Genomic DNA, 17823 nt, shown 5'->3' with positions numbered 1-17823 from the left:
CTTTGACATGAACTGCCTTACTCTCTACTGCCTACATAGGTAGCTGCCTTCTAAGTAGTTAAACTCAAAAGTAAGAGATTTGATGCTCACAGTTGATTCTGGTATAGTTTGCCATTAGTACATTCAATGCTAAGCTAATGCTCCAACAGTCTAAAAGCCAAAAGTAAACTTCGACTGTGCTAAAAGAGTCTATCTGTGCTCAAGGTCAATAAGAACGTCTTGCACATTCAACTGTGATTTAGACAGAGCGGAGTGTGGAAAATGAAGCATACAGCCTCAAGGCCTGTTCACACGAATACAAATTCTGTCTGAAATTCAATCAGATTTTTGTATTTGATTTGTCTATTCAGTAAAAAAAAATGGCAGATGGGCTCAATGATCCTACAACCACTCTCTGTCTATTAAATATCAGATTACTCGATTAATCTTCAAAATAATCGACCGATTACTCGATTACCAAAATAATCATTAGTGACAGCCCTACATTATTTACATGTCTTCTGTATTCGTTATGGTTTTTGTCAAACACCAGAGACAAGAGAGCGCCTTCAGGATTCATCCTCTGTTATTTACTGTTGCTTAACAAAATCCTCAGTTTGTTAGCGCCACCAAGTCGTAGTTTCATGCAACAGCAGCGGCTCTTGACACGTGATCAAAAGCACAAATTTTACTGGTTGGCTAGTTTCCATGTAAAAGAGATAAGAAAAGCCGTTCATTCGAATATACTTGTTTATTGCATCAAATTTCCACACCGAAAATTCATCTTGGTGTGAACAGGCCTTTAATAACTAAGCTTTAAAATACATTAAAATATTAAAATGCAGATTTGAAACTAAAAGTTGTATGTTAGCCATCGGCATGTTGCTAAAGCTAACAATGCAATAGTTAGTAATTAATTATATTGATCTATTTTTACAGATACTTTCTGGCAGTTTAGATATTTTTCTCATTCTGGTGTTGTATTCTCTGGCAAGGATACAGGCAACACCACCTTCGAATTTGACCAAAAGATGCTTAGAAGGCAACACCATTATGCATATACAGCATAAAATGTCTAGGTAGGCAGAAATAAAGCTTTGGACTAACCTTTGACCTTTTCCAGCTCCCTGCGACCCTGAGAGCGTGACTGCAGTGCTCAACTGTGACGCGCGTACGGTGAATGTGTCATGGCATGCTGGCGCTGGTGCCACCAGGTACACCGTTCTGGCACAAACAAGTAATCAGAGCATTCCTTCCACTTCCTGTCGTTCCTCGGCCACTTCCTGTGAGCTCACGCAGCTCCAGTGCGGGGAGGTTTTCAATGTCACAGTGTTTGCTGATAATGGAGCCTGCAACAGCTCGGCACGGGCCAGCACTACACTTGAGACGGGTATGGAGAGTTTTGAGTCCAGTTTAGAGCGGTTTACTACATTTAATTTAGCCTAATCTTGACTTACTTTCCCTTCGTTTCTCTTCCCGTGTATTGTCTCAGCGCCATGTGCTCCGACAATGAGGTCTCCTCCTTCACTGAATTGCAGAAGTAATTTGGCCCTGGTGTCTTGGGCGGAGGACCCAGATGCTGTGAGGGTCCGTGTCAATGCCACCTCTGTCCTGGGACACACTGCCACCTGCACCTCTTCTGGAAACAACTGTTCCCTGGCTGCCTTACTGTGTGGCCAGACGTACAGTGTGTACGGGATGGCCCAGGGCTCTCAGTGTGAGAGCACACCTAGTGCTCCCTTCAGTATTATCACAGGTAAATACACCATAGCCTATATTTATCATTCAGCACTACATGAGTCTGAAATTTCACCACTGCATGTCCTGCATGGTGGTTAATTCTGGCAGAAGTTACCAAAACAGCTGAAATAGACTTAGCACCTTTAAATTCTGCATCATTCTTTTTAAAAACATCAAAATGTTTACTGATATTGCTGATGGAACTGATGTCGACACAATATTTTTTTAGTGCATACATTCTATATTAATTCTTTAAATGTTGCAAAAACTTCTTTTTTTTTGTCTAGAAAAAGAGCTTTAATGCAAATAAATGTGGTATCACATGACAAAATGACAATGTATCCGCATTCATAAATTGCTCCCATTAAAGCAAGGGTACTTTCAATTTATTTGGACTAACAAAAACTAAATGCTGAAAATGTTTCACTGTATCAGTAATGTCATGGTCGCATGAACTTCACATCGCATGTTACAGTTCAATTAACCAAGGTTTTACAGGGACGCTTTTTCTCGTAGGGATTAAAGATGGTTCAAAGGACGATTTTTTTTTTTTTTTTGCAGAGCTTAATAGAAAATCAGAACGAACTCTATAGTCATACTTTTTCTGTTGTGTAAATCGTCTCGGGTTACGACTGTAACCCTTGTTCCCCGAGAAGGGAACGAGACACTGCGTCATAGTTGTGACGCTTTGGGGAACGCCCCCAGCGTAGCGCCTCTGAAGCATGAATGAAATCTGTCCAATCCTGATTGGTGCTGCGTCATGACGTAGTAGATGACGGCATAACCGGAAGATACAAAGGTACGCTTGGCAAACACAACACTAGCTCTTCGCGATGAAGCTAGCGCTCTGCCTGTGATAGGTGTGGCAACGAGACGCAGTGTCTCGTTCCCTTCTCGGGGAACAAGGGTTACAGTCGTAACCCGAGACGTTCCCTTCGAGGGAACTCGCACTGCGTCATAGTTGTGACGCTTTGGGGAACGAAATACCCACTATGCCACACCATAATCATGCCCGCCCCTAGTGTGAAGCTGGAAGACCAGGCACACTCAGGACGCGAGCACTCTGGTGCCAGGCGTCACAGGGAGTTGCAGACTGTAAAAACGTATGAAGGTGTGCGGGGTGGCCCACCCGGCCGCCTCGCAGATCTCCTGAAGCGAGACGCCAGAAAGGAGGGCCACCGAGGAGGCCATGCTCCTGGTGGAATGTGCCCTCACGGCCATAGGTGAAGGCAAATTGCGCACCTGATAAGCCGTGGCTATAGCCTGGACAATCCAATTACTGATTGTCTGTTTAGATGCAGGCAGCCCTTTCTTGGGTGAACCAAAGCACACCAACAACTGGTCTGACTTCCTCCACTGAGAAGACTTCTCCAAGTAAACCCTTAGGGCTCTGACTGGGCAGAGCAGGTAAAGTCTCCCCTCCTCCGCCGTCCCATGAGGTGGAGGATGGAAGGCCTGAAGAACCACTGACCGTGCCGCACTAGACGGCACCTTGGGCACATAGCCCGGTCTAGGATGTAAGATGGCCCTAACTCCGCCAGGGGCAAACTCCAGGCAAGTTGGCGATATAGCCAAGGCCTGGAGATCCCCCACTCTCCTCAGAGAAGTGATGGCAAGGAGAAAGGCCACCTTGAAGGTCAGGTTCTTTGCCTCAGCCGACTCCAGTGGTTCGAAGGGGGCCTCAGCCAACCCTTCGAAAACCACCGCCAGGTCCCAAGTTGGGACTCTGGAGCGAGCCGCAGGCCTAATCCTCCGAGCCCCACGGAGGAAACGTACAACCATATGGTGCCTTTCCAAAGGCCCAGCACCTATAGGTGAGTGGAAAGCCGCAATGGCAGCCACATACACCTTAAGTGTGGATGGGGAAAGACCGGCGGAGAAACGATCTTGGAGGAACTCCAGCACTGAAGCCACTGGGCAGTTAACTGGGTCCACCTCACGCTCTCTACACCAAGTGGAAAACACATTCCACTTTAGGCTGTACAGTCTCCTAGTGGAAGGAGCCCTGGAGCTAAGTAGGGTCTCGACAACACCTGCTGACAGACCAGCCTCTAAGTACCGAGCCCCCTCAGGGGCCAGACCCAGAGGTTCCACAGCACTGGCCGGGGGTGAAATATTGTGCCCCCTGCCTGAGACAGCAGATCCCTCCTCAGAGGGACCTGCCATGGGAGGCCGTCTAGCAGTGCTACAATGTCCGAGAACCATATCCGGGTCGGCCAGCAGGGTGCTACTAAAAGTAGGCTGATCCCTTCCTGGCGGACCCGCTCCAAGACTCCCGGGAGTAGAGCGATCGGGGGAAATGCGTACAGACGCAGCCTCGGCCACGTCTGTGTCATAGCGTCCAGCCCCAACGGAGCTGGATACCTGAGAGAGAACCACAGTGGAAAGTGGGACGTCTCTCGAGACGCGAACAGATCCACTTCCACTGGGCCGAATCTCACGCACATGGCCTCCACCACCTCGGGGTGGAGTCGCCACTCCCCGGGCCTCAGCCCCTGCCTCGACAGGACGTCTGCTCCCTGATTTTGGTCCCCGGGGATATACATCGCTCTGAGAGACGACAGTTTCCCCTGGGACCACAGAAGGATCTGGTGTGCCAGTCTGCATAGAGGGCGCGACCTCAGACCTCCCTGGTGATTCAGATACGCGACTACGGACATGTTGTCCGAGCGTATCAGGACATGGTGGCCGCAGAGGTCCGGGAAAAAACTCCTCAGAGCTTTGTAGACCGCCAGCATTTCCAGGCAATTGATGTGTCAGGAAGAATGCCGAGTCTCCTACAGACCTCTCGCAAAGCGGCCGTCCATGACCGCGCCCCAACCAGTGAGGGAGGCATCTGTTGAAACGGCTTTCCGGCAACATGATGCTCCCAGCACCGGTCCCTGGGACAGGAACCAAGGTTTCCTCCATATGACGAGGGAACGAAGGCATCTGCGCGTTACCCTGATCATACGGAACGGATTTCCCCTCGGGGAAAATCCCTTGGTTCTCAACCACCACTGTAGGGGTCTCATGTGTAGCAGGCCAAAAGGTATAACACTGGACGCTGCTGCCATGAGCCCCAGCAGTCTCTGAAACTGCTTCACAGTGAGGTTGTGGCCTAGCTTCGCTCTGGAGACCATCGCCCGTATGGACTCCATGCGTGCGGGAGACATTTGTGCCCGCATCGTCGTGGAGTCCCATACAACTCCCAGGAACGTAGTCCTCTGGGAGGGCGTCAACACACTCTTCTTTGTGTTGAGTCTCAGCCCCAGGCTCTGGATGTGGGAGAGGACGACATCTCGATGCCGAATAGCCAGCTCTCGCGACTGGGCCAGTATCAGCCAGTCGTCGATGTAGTTGAGCACCCTGACGCCCTCGAGCCTCAGGGGTGCTAGAGGTGCATCCATGCATTTTGTAAAAGTGCGATGGGAGAGAGCTAGGCCGAACGGAAGAACCCGATATTGGTACGCTTCGCCCCCGAAAGCGAACCTCAGGAACTTCCTGTGACATGGAAGGATGGAAATATGGAAGTATGCGTCCTTTAGATCTATCGTGACGAACCAGTCCTCGAACTGGATCTGACTCACGATGGCTGGAATTGTGAGCATTTTGAACCTGAATCTCCTCAGAGACCGATTCAAGTGCCTGAGATCTATTATTGGATGCAACCCCCCATCCTTCTTGGGAACTATGAAGTACCGGCTGTAGAACCCGGACTCCCTGTCTGGCAGAGGAACACGTTCTATGGCCTCCTTGACCAACAGGGATTGAACTTCCTGTTCCATAACCCGAACCTGCTCTGGGCCAACCACAGTCCAGACCACCCCGTTGAACCTCGGGGGAGGGCAACTGAACTGCAGCCTGTAACCCAGTTCTACAGTACGCAGGGCCCACGCAGATATATTCGGAAGGCATGACCATGCGCCGAGATAATCTACTAAGGGAACCAGCCTCTCGAGGCTGGCCTCGGGTGTTATTCGAGACTCGTTCCCGACCCCCTGAAGCGGCTGGCCGGTAGGGAGCGGTCGACAACGGTTTTCGGTGGGCGGACGCGTTCGCTGCCCAGCCGCAAGTCTTAATAGAGGCGGCTGGAGCGGCGTGCGTACGCGGGAAACCAGTGTGGCCCGAAGCGTACTGGACGGCGGGAACACAGCACTGATTTCCCAAGAGCTCCGGGACGGAAGCGACCTCGATCGCTCCACCCCGGGGGGGACAGCTCTGAGGGGTGCGGCGTCTAGGACCGCTTAGAGGAAGCCTTCTTTGCCTGAAGGACGGTCCTCAAATCGACCTTAGGCTCAGAAGGCTTGCCGCGAGAGCGCCGTCTCCTTTGCCAGGCTCCCTCGGGAGGGGCGCGGGAGGCGACACTCTCTTTTTGCACGTACCGGTGCGAGGAGCTGGCAGGCGGCCGAGGCTGCCCTTTAGAGACTGCCTTCCTCGAGGAGCCAGAACGGCGAGGGAGGTATTGCTGGAAGGCCGCCGACTGCTTTTTCACCTCCTGAAACCTCCCGACTACGGTATCAACCGCGCCGCCGAAGAGGCCAGACGGTGAAATCGGGGAGTCTAGGAGAAAGTGTTTTTCTCTCTCCTTCATCCCCGACAAATTAAGCCATAAATGTCTCTCCACACACACCAAGCCAGCCATGGAGCGGCCGATGGCATGGGCCGTCTCTTTGGTGATGCGGAGAGACAGGTCGGTGGCCTTCCTTAACTCTGTGATGTCACTCGGAGAAGGACCCTCACCCTCATCAAGCTCCTTGAGGAGGTCGGCCTGGTAGGCCTGCAACACCCCGATAGTGTGCAGGCAACTGCCAGCCCGCCCAGCCGCCATGTAAGCCCTGCCCACCAGCGCCGATGTATCGCGGCAAGGCTTAGTGGGCAGCACCGGGGCCTTAAGGGACGAAGCGGCCTCGGGAGAAAGATAACTCGCGAGAGCCTCCTCTACCCGAGGCAACGTCCCATAACCACACTCAGCCGCCCCCAGCACATTCGAAAAATCAAGCACTGGGGGGTTTGAGAGCCTGGCTGAATATGGTTTCTCCCATGACTTACATAACTCGTTATGTAAGTCAGGAAAAAACTGAAGGCCCCGGCGTGGAGGCTGAGACCTGCGTTTGAAAAATCTTTCATCCAGCCTGCTTGGTGGCTGGATTTTTAATTCCTCCTGTGGCCAATCAATTTTTAGTTTGGCCACAGCGCGGGTCAAAACCTCCACCAGCTCCTCTTGAGCAGGTGGATGAGGTGGCTGATCGATTTCCACCCCCCCCCCCCCCCCCCCGAGATCAATCTGACATCAATCTTGCTATTTGGTTGAGAATTGAACAGGGACAGACAACAATAAATATGACTGACAATTCACACAGAGCGCTTTAGCTGAAGAGCGAAAAAGCTAGTGTTGTGTTTGCCAAGCGTACCTTTGTATCTTCCGGTTATGCCGTCATCTACTACGTCATGACGCAGCACCAATCAGGATTGGACAGATTTCATTCATGCTTCAGAGGCGCTACGCTGGGGGCGTTCCCCAAAGCATCACAACTATGACGCAGTGCGAGTTCCCTCGAAGGGGAACTACAGATCTATACCTACAGAGTATTTCTTACTTATGAAAATATCTGAGACATTTCATTTAATTTGAGTAAAATATAATTAATTTGAACATATAGCTGACAATACGTCAAATATAGTAAATCATTTTGTTACACTTTATTTTAAGGTGCCCTTTATTACAGTGTAATTACACGATTAAGTACTGAGTAATTTACTGTTATAACTATAGTGCGTAAGTAGGTACATGCAACATGCAACAAGGGCACTGTAAAATAAAGTGTGACCATAGTATTTAAAATATTATGGTGGCTGAATGGTTGATACCCATGTACAATATTTACATATTTTATTTAATGAAAAATTAATTGACAATTAAATTCAAAGTCAACTATCTACTATGGAAGCTTGTTTCTGCCACAGATTAAAAAATAAAAAATGTAATTGTAACTTTTTATCTCACAAATCTGACAGTTTTTTCCTCAGAATTACGCAATATAAACAATTGCGAGTTATAAATTCAGAAGTGTGTGATTTAAAGTCTATATCTAAAAAGATATATATAGATATATCTATAAATCTAAAGTTTATATCTCGCAATTCTGAATTTATAACTCGCAATTGTATAACGCGCCATTATAAAGTCTGAATTTGAGATATAAACTTCTGAAAGAAGTCAGTCTTTATTTCTCCTCAGAGCTGAACTTTATTACTCGTAATTACGAGTTTATGTCTCACAATTCTGAGAAAAGAAGTCAGAATTGCGAGATGTAAACGTGCAATTGTGAGAAAAAAAAACATCAGAATTGTGAGATATAAACTTGCAATTGCTAAGTTTATATCTTGAAAAAAATCTCGCAACTTTATAACTCGCAATTGCGAGCTTATAACTCGCAATTGTGAGTAAAAAAGTCAGAATTGTAACATAAAGAGTCACAACTATCTTTTAAATTGTTTTATTCCGTGGCGGAAACAAGCTTCTATAGCCGGCATTATTGACAGACTTATAAATCAGCCAGGCCAATTTAGTCTTTAATATTCTTTTATAGCCTCAACATAAACATGTAGAGGTGAGTGAAAGTGCTGTTCTGCTACTGTTTGCCAGCGCCCTGCAGCCCTGCTGAAGTGAGCGCCAACTACAGCTGCGGCACCAGCACGGCTCTGCTGAGCTGGACCGAGAGTCTGGGCCGAGAGAGCTTCTATGTGCATGTGGAGAGCAGCGCTCACTCAGACTCCTGCAGCACATCCCAAACCCACTGCTCCATCAACTCGCTGAGATGCGGGAGTCTTTATAATGTCTCCGTGGATTCAGTGTCTGGACGCTGCAACAGCAGCAACACGGCTCACACACAACTGCAGACAGGTGATCACCCATAAACACACCACTCTTCTTCTGAGGATTTACCTTTACCTTGTTTTACTTGCTTTTCAAGGTTACTTGCACCAAAAAATGTATTTATTTTTTTCATAACCATCTTCCACCCTCTTTATGATCCTTAAAATTAAATAGGCCATTTTTTTGCTGCTGTACATTTCTTTGAATGTTCTCTTATTGCATTTATTTTTTTTTTGTTAGTAAATACTCTATAGATGATGTTTTGAAAAAAATACTTGATAGAAGACATTAATGGCACTTCTCTATCTCTCAGCCCCTTGTGCCCCACAGAATGTGACCGTAAGTCTACAGTGTTCGAACAACACTGCCTTTGTGTCCTGGGAGGGCAGTCCTGGGGCCGTGGCCTATAACGTCACTGCTGTTGCCCGCGATGGTGATGTCAGGAACAGTGTCGTCAATGGCACCAGCTGTCAACTACCCAACATGCACTGTTCTCAGACCTATGACATTGTAATCATACCGTTCTCTGAAACGTGTGCTGGGTTCCCTACCACTCCCTACACTTTCAGTGCAGGTGTGTATTTGCAGTTTGGTACAAAACTGAAACGCTTTACCTTTTAAGGTATGCCCAACTGTGAGCTACGAGGTTGTTAATCCATGGTATTTGCTAATCATCTGATGGCTTTTTAACAGTTGTGCACCCTATCTGTGAAAGGTTCCTGTTACAAAGGACACACTAAGGGACTTAAGTTTAGTAACCATGAATTTGTTACATTGGGGACTAAGAAACCAATTTTCTTCCCTAAAAACCCCCTTCAGGTGCTTGTCCTCCCAGTCGCGTTGAAGTTTCTCTACAATGCCGTGGTAATGTGGGACTTGTCAACTGGACTGCCGCCAGGAGTGCTGAAATGTACATTGCCACGGCAAAGGGTTTGAATGGCCACACCCACACTTGCTCCTCCAATGGCACCAGCTGCACTTTCAGTGAACTTCACTGCGGTGAGAACTACACCGTTACTGTGTCTACGGTGGAACGGGGCTGCCAGAGTCAACCCAGCGCACCTGTCAACCTGAGATCAGGTCAGGAGACTGGACACACAGTATTAGAGAATTTGTCTTGTCCTTGTTTTCAAACATAGGCATTACACACAAACGGAACATGTCGCAGCAATTTAAAGTCTAACTAGTGTTTGATTTGGACCTAATTCCTCTTTCTTCTAGCTATCTGCCCACCTTTCAATCTGGCCGGTCGTACCAACTGCGCTACTAATGACATCAGCATCACATGGGACCCCAGCACAGCATCTGGAGCCACTTACTTCCTGTTCATCCTTCAGGTGAATGGGCTGAACTCCACCACCAGCACAGTGCAAACGTCCCACGCTCTGACTGGGTTGCGCTGTGGAATGAGCTTCATTGCACAAGTGGCTGCTCAGGACAGCACCTGCACCAGTCCGTACGGAAGCCCAACACAGGTCTACACAGGTACAAATGTCAAATATTACAACACAGTATTGGTCTACGTACTGTTTATTATCAGATATGTAATGAATAATGTATGCTAATCCAGATATTATGGCAAGATAATCCCAGACAGGATGATCAGGGTCTTGAAGGGGTTTATTGTGTGCTAATGACTATCTGATTGTACCTTATCCTGCTTTTTACATGGATACGAACCAAATAACTGAAAAGCAAAAAAAAAAAAAGACTATATACCAAGACTATTCACTCGACCGTGGTGGAATGAGTCCTGCTTTCGAAACAAAAGAGCCAATCGCCAAATTGGAAAAGCCATCATGTCACTGCAGCCTTCGTTAAGCTTCGGTTAAAGTAGTACAGTAAAGATTACATTTATATGTATGCATTAGTGTAGCGATTGTACGCACGTATAAATATAATTAATTATTATTCATAACAGATTATGATCAATAATTAATAATTTAATTATTTTCAGAATTTACTGTAGCAAAATCAATAATATGATCAGTTTATCAGTTCATCCAATGAACGGAAAGCATAAACAATTTATAATTCTAGGAAATATAATATCTTCTTGGCCAAGAAAGACTAATTCCCAGCTAACAGCTAAATTAAGAAATAAATCAAGGGTCAAAGCATAGGTAACTTAGATCGAAGTTCAAGACAATAAATCGGTAAGCACATAACACAAGTAATGCTTCTCTTTTCAAATACAAACAATACTTTATTGATTATAAGCCTATGACTAACACACATAAAACTAGTATAACACAAACACACGCACACGCATTCAAGTTGAAGAAAGACAGAGAGTGAGGAAGACTGAGTTTTAGGAGTTAGATGAGATCCCAAGTTTCTATATGCACTTAAAAGACATGACCTGAACGAACCATCAATAATTAATTTCACCCTTTTATCGTTTCTTAGGCGGGTAATTCAATTTGATATTAAAATGCACCTGCAGTTTCAGCTAAAAGTCTGGAGGTACTTGCTTGTCCTTGCGTTGCTTTTGGGGATTCCCTTTTGTCGGTGTAAAGGTGTTCCCCGGGTCCGTTGTTTGGCTGGCGGTCTCCTCGTGCTCGATAGATCTTGGACAGCCAGTCACGTGGTGTGTTGGCGCGGATGAATGAAAGTCTTTGAAGTTGAAGTTGAAAACTTTGCAGCAACACTTAACTTAGAACCGAGACTTTTAACGGAAAAGAAAAGAAACTAAGGAAAGAAACAAAAGTGACGAGATGGCTTGAATTAAATCTGTTTTAACCCATATCTTGATTTGGGTCATTTGTCTCTGCGTCTACATGGTTACTATAACCATCGTCGGCTCCACCCGGCGTCGGGCATCACAAGAGAGGATCACAAGAGAGAGATTCTGTGTTCGGGTCTAAGATTTTAAACTCAAAATGTTTGTCCCGCCTCCTGGAGGAATTTGGAATTCGGACAATAAGATACTATATGGTTATTTGAGAAGGGAGTCTTTTCTATCCCCCCCCTTTCTCTCATCGCGAATCATGTGTTATCTGTGGTCTGCTTACTCATCAGCTCGAAACAAGAGGATTCAGTTTAGACATAATTTCCATTTTAAGAACATAAACATTTTTACACAGATTTCAATCGAGCCATCTTTTGAATTAAACACATACGAGCATAATGATAGGAAACACGACACTTTCATTCCAGTATCTCTAATATTTAAAACAATTACATGACTTAGATGTGATCTAAGCAGAATAGACACATACAGGGGTTGTAAACACAATATATAATTGTTATGTTACATGATTTTGATTCTGGGTCAGTCAAGAATTGTTCTGGGATGAGTTTTATTGGTATTGGAGAATTGGAGGAAAGTCCTTATGTGTGTGTGTGTGTGTGTGTGTGGGTGTCCTTATGGTCAGCATTTGTGCATCCGTGGTGTGTACCACGTGAGGGTTTAGTTTCGCAAATGGTTGTCTTCAAGACAAAGGGTATTTTTGTATGCAAGTCCACTTTTTCAGCCTTAAGGAGATGTAATAATTGATGAGGGGAAAACTAGCTCGGGACGCTGAATGGTTCAGTCTGTTTAGTCGCAGGGGTCAGGTGACTCCTTGTTAGGGCCTCTTGTTTCACCATTTCTGAACAGATCTGTTCTTGCCAAATTATAAAACATTGACAACGTCCTTCCTTTAGTTAAACAACACAAGGGTCTTTTGCCTCATAGCCTGGGGCTAATCTGGAATATGCAGTTTCTTGTGTTTGATTATGTACGAACGCTTCACTCGTGTGGGTTGCATTCTCGTTGTTGCTACATTAGTGAGAGAGCGATTGCGTGTGAATTAATTCTACATGGCAGCGTCTCTCTACTAATAGTGAAGCTGTGGGTTTTAGTTACTAAGAAATATATGCTATAACTCCTCAGTTTCTAAGCTATTTAATTGATAAATCACAGAACAGTGTTGAAAAATCTGCGCTACTGAATGTTTGTGTGTGCGATCTGCGCACGATGTGTGTGTGAGCGTTACAATGCAGCATCGCATTAGTATAGAACGGTGATTTACTTGCATGTACAATAAGCTGTTTAAAACGTGTATTCACCCGATCAATTCTGAGCATCCAGATGCTATAATAAAACATGTCTTGTGGAGCCCTCTCAGAGTATGCATGTATTTGTCATTTTAACTGTTTGAATGGAGGATAAAAATGAACTTCAAAGATTTCTTATCCTGTTGCGCCCTCTATAGGTCATGATAAACTGGTCGACGTCAAGCTTAAAGTGTCATGACAGAGCATTAAAGTCGACTAGTCTGTGCAACCACTACCACCAAGTGAGCCTACTTTCCTTGAAAGGGACTTTGTTGAGGGTTAGGAACCCACATTATGCCACCAATGGCTGCGGTCACAGAAACCCGCCAACTCTCATTGAAAAAGAATGTTGAAGAATTTTCTGAATCCTAATGAAGAAAATGAATGGAATATTAAATACGGTCACATTACCAAGGCAGCTGAAAATGTGTATTGATCTAAGTCTCATCCATTGATCCACAGCTCCCTGTCCACCCAGTAGCCTGGCAGCTGCAGCCAGCTGTGGCACAAACAGGGGCACCATCAGCTGGCAGACTGGAGCAGGGGTGCAATCCTATACTGCCAATTTAATGGGAAACAATGGACACACGGTTTCCTGTACATCCAACACCACTTCCTGTTCTGTGAAGCTCGAGTGTGGACGTAGATATACGGCCACTGTGGTTTCCACGGTTGGCTCCTGCAACAGCACCGCTAACAACAGCATCCAGTTTGACTCGGGTAATTTAAAACATTAATCTATAATCAAACTGTTACTGCTTTTTTTTTAAGCAGATTTTTTTGGGCAAACTTAACAAAATCTGTAAAACATTTTCCTCTTTGTTTTACCTTCACATGTGTTTCACAGCACTGTGCCTGCCAGGTAACGTGACGGCTCAGTTAGATTGTAATGCTAACACGGCAGCTGTACATTGGGACCCCAGTGCAAACAACCCTGACTCCTATACAGCCCTGGCCATTGGTACGGATGGCACTCGGGTTTCCTGTAACACAAGCTCAACTTCCTGTACCATTCAGAACCTGAGATGTGGCCGTACTTATAGCATTGCTGTGACAACATCCCAAATTAACTGTGGAATCATTGAGGGTTCAGACTACCATATCGAGACAGGTAAACTGACTAGATTAATCCTAACAATTCTAAACCAACCCCAAACCAAAAAAGCTGAATTACAGTAGCCCTCTATCATTTGTATCCCATCAGCCCCCTGCCAACCACAGAGACCATTTGTTCTAATGCAGTGCAGCACTAACATTGCTACGGTAACATGGGACAATAATAGGGCGGATCAGCTTGACATGGTGACTGCGCTCAACTTTAGCGGTGATGCGACGGTGTGCAACAGCACAAAGAGATCTTGCACATTCACACAGCTACACTGTGGAGAGTCGTACACACTCAGTGTGGTTGGGTTCCATGGAAACTGCACCAGTGAACCCAGCGAGAACTTCGGTCTTGACACAGGTGAGACAAAGCTGCACACACCTTAGCCTGAGACTGATATAGCCAATAAAGACTGAGACTGATATAGCTGATAAATAACTGACAATAAAGCAGTTTTGAGAATTCTCCCCCAAAAACATGATAAAGAAAGAGTTTGTTATGGGTCCAAACTCTTCAACAAATCTTTCTATTTAGTGGACACACATACATGTAGGAGCCACATACCTTTTGCTTAACTGCTTCATGAAAAAATATATTTTTCCTGCCCATGTTTGTGGCTTTCCTAACACACACTGCTGTCCCTCTCAGCTCCCTGTGTTCCCACTTACGTTGTGGCGACAACAGACTGCGAGACGTCCATCACCACTGTAACCTGGGATTCAGCACGGGGTGCCAGCAGTTACACTGTTCATGCCGTGAACGCCTGGGCGAACAACCGCACATGTACCAACACAGATACAACCTGCTCTTTCTCAGACCTGGACTGTGGACAAAACTACACCATAACAGTCACAGCTGAGGATGGCAACTGTGTTAGCCTGGCCAGTGCACCCATCACTGTCACAACAGGTACTGGTCACAGACACTTAGAGTGGGATAAACTACTGTTAAACAGCCAGTTAAACAAGCAAGAACTGAGTGCACATTTAAAAACTAGTCCTTATTCGGTAACACTTTATTTTAAGGTGCTTGTAATAAGCAGTAATTAACAGTTAATAAGACACTTATAAGACCTTATAAGATGCATATAAGATGCATACAAGCATTAACTAATGATAATAAATAAATTAAATTAAATAATAAATTTCTCAAGTATCAATAGATTGCACTTTTAAAACAGCCGAACAAACATAAATGGTAACACAAACTCCCAGTCCCTTAAAAATGTACCTTCCCAAGAGGGAGTAGTTTCCCTGATCTCTTTAGGGCCTGGACCTTTAATTAACCCTTATATGAAGTAGTTAATGATTATATGCATCTTAAATGCATTTTATAAGGTCTTATAGTAAGTGTCTTATTAACTGTAAATTACTGCTTATTACAAGCACCTTAAAATAAAGTGTTACCCATTATTCCACAATAAACATTTAAAAGTAGGATGCTACATTGTTGGAGCATCTTTAACAAAATGACTACCTGTTTGCATCCCCCTTTACTAGTCCCATGTCCACACTCCAATCTGCAATCGACTCTGGACTGCAGCACCGGCACTGCTCTGATCTCATGGACGCCCGGCAGCGGCACTCTGAAGTACAACGTTTCCGCCGACGGCTTTGACGTAGATCACAAAGTCAGCTGCAGTACATCTGGCTCCGCCTGCAATATCACCAACCTGTACTGTGGCAGCCGCTACCAAGTTAGTGTGAGCGGAAAAGGGCTCACCTGCCCCAGCCAATCATATAACTGGATTGCTCTCAATTCAGGTAACAACCTCATAAGCCACTAGTTTATATGCTTGTGTATGGTTCATCAGCGTTCTGTTCTAAAGAAAAAAGTTTGTCATCGTATACTTCCAGTTCAATTAAAAAATTTACTCAGCCTCTGAAATAACTTTTCTTATTTCTTATGATGACATCACCATGGCCATGTGGGCTGTTGGTTAAAGTAATTGGTAACACTTTATTTTACAGTGTCATTGTTACATTTTACATGTAGTTACCATAGTAATAACTTTAAATTAAGCATAATTAATCCTAAACCCAACCAACCCCTAATCCTAAGTACATGTAGTTACTTAATATTACTCAATACTTAAATGTATAATTACAATGGAACAGAGACACCTTAAAATAAAGTGTAACCAAGTAATTTTTGTTGAACCTGTTTCACTCAAAAATATGTCATATTACAGAAGTGAATTGGATTGCCAATTCCATTTTGATGTAGAATTTCTCCATGAGAATTTCTATACTTCATTTAAAATGTTGACATTACTGATTAGCATGCTACTTCGATGTTCTTTTGCTTCTCCAGCACCATGTCCACCCACTCATGTATCCATCCAGTCATCCTGTGGCTCAGACACCGTGTCCGTTTCTTGGGAAGCCTCTCAGGGCTCTGTGTCCTACATGGCTGTTGCCGAGGGCAGCGGAGGTCATAGGGTGACCTGCGACACCACCCAACAGACCTGCAATATTATCGGCCTGCAGTGTGGACAGACTTACCAAATTTATGTTGCTGGAGTGGATGGTGGCTGTATTGGATCCAGGAGTGAAGTTCACATTCTTGAAACAGGTGAGACTTAAAGTCTCTTTTTGACATCCATTTGCAATATATAATGCATCTAAAGATCTCTCAGAACACTTTAGCTATAACATAATGAGACACTTGTAGCCACCCAAAACACCCTAACACAGGTAAAACCCAATGTATAAATCACCTACTGCAGTCAGTGGTCTTAAATGACTATATTAAAAGCCGTGATACACCAAGCCCACGATCAGACAAAGTCAGGGCATTGTTGAGCCCAGTTTTTGCGGTGTGATCCACACCGTTGGCACTAGAAGAACCGTTGGCTTTTTGGCCAAGTCATTAGAGCCCGATTGTACTGTAAGAAATATCACTCTGATTGGCTGTTCAGTTTAGGAAACTGAGGCCCTGTTTACACCTGGTATTAAGATGCGTTTTGGTCGATCAGATCACAAGTAGAAGGGTTTATGGGCAGGTAAAATGTATGGGCTTTTTCAGATCTTTTGATCTAATGGATAAAATAAGCTTGAGCAATATACAAGCTTTCGTTCCTGACAGCTGCAAGCTGTGAGTGTGTGATAGAAATCAGGAATGGTGAGAAAACATTGTGCTTGTTATGTTTTTCATCTTCAAACCAAGCCAAAGTCTAACCAAGCCTCCCGTCTGGCTAGCACGCTTACCATAATGTTTACGCATTAAGTCAGTAGGTGGAGAGAAGACGGTCTTTTGTGGCTATTCGAACGCATTTGACCACATGAGTGTTTACACTACGAAAGCAAAACGGTCGAATGCATTTTCGACTTCCTCTGGAAGGTGTCGAAATTGGACCAGGTCAAAACTATTTAGACCCCATTTACAGCTATATTTAGAGTCATCTGTTGTGATCCGATCGACCAAAATGCATCTTAGTACCAGGTGTAAACAGGGCCTGAGAAGAAAAACGGACTTGACACAAAAAGGCTCTTCTGGTTTCCCTTTTTTAAATGACAAATACAGACTACTGACACCTGCTGGTATGGAGAGTTATTTCATCTCGCACAGGCGCAGAATGTACGTCCTAGTTGGCTGTAGTGTTTGCGGTGTGTTCAACTACAACTAGTAGTCTGTTTTGGCCCAGACACAACTGAGGCAACACTGCAGTCAGCTTTAAATGCTGCAAGTTCTTTAATGTCGGTTTGATATGTCTGGGCGTTTATGTGGGTGGTCCACTTGTAGTGACCTTTGACTTCTGTGTCCTCTTCAGCCCCTTGTGTGCCTCAGAATGTGCTGACAATCATTGAGTGTCCATCTACTGTTCTCAACATTACCTGGCAACAGAGAGGTCAAGCCCATCACTACCACGCCACAGTGAGAAGCAGTGATGGACAAGTGCTGGGGTGTGACTCTAATGTAACCTTCTGCCAAGTACCTCACATTCTTTGTGGCCTGACCTACAACGTGACAGTGGCTGCCTATAGTCAAACCTGCAACAGTTCTCAAAGCTCTGTGCAGCATGTCACCTCAGGTACCTGTGAAAGATATCATATAGATACAGTATACATAGATGTAATATTTGGATGTCTCTAACATT

At 45.1% G+C, this 17823-nt stretch overlaps 1 protein-coding gene across 1 annotated transcript in view; it reads left to right on the top strand.

Moving 5' to 3' along the window:
• Positions 1-17823, top strand: part of LOC130104203 (serine-rich adhesin for platelets) — a 57615-nt gene that overhangs the window by 14661 nt on the left and 25131 nt on the right. The window contains exons 16-28 of the mRNA XM_056270673.1: positions 1103-1369; positions 1472-1735; positions 8348-8605; positions 8892-9152; positions 9398-9658; positions 9800-10063; positions 13082-13339; positions 13467-13730; positions 13824-14084; positions 14373-14633; positions 15224-15487; positions 16038-16298; positions 17497-17757. Of these exons, the coding sequence (XP_056126648.1) occupies positions 1103-1369; positions 1472-1735; positions 8348-8605; positions 8892-9152; positions 9398-9658; positions 9800-10063; positions 13082-13339; positions 13467-13730; positions 13824-14084; positions 14373-14633; positions 15224-15487; positions 16038-16298; positions 17497-17757 (3405 nt within the window). The remainder of the gene's footprint in view (positions 1-1102; positions 1370-1471; positions 1736-8347; positions 8606-8891; positions 9153-9397; positions 9659-9799; positions 10064-13081; positions 13340-13466; positions 13731-13823; positions 14085-14372; positions 14634-15223; positions 15488-16037; positions 16299-17496; positions 17758-17823) is intronic.

This window comes from Rhinichthys klamathensis, unplaced genomic scaffold (genome assembly GCF_029890125.1).
Source record: "Rhinichthys klamathensis goyatoka isolate OS25496 unplaced genomic scaffold, OSU_Roscu_1.1 h1tg000305l_1, whole genome shotgun sequence".
Lineage (NCBI taxonomy): Eukaryota > Metazoa > Chordata > Actinopteri > Cypriniformes > Leuciscidae > Rhinichthys > Rhinichthys klamathensis.
The sequence above is the reverse complement of the archived record's forward strand: the minus strand, read 5'-3'. Positions and strand labels throughout refer to the sequence as shown.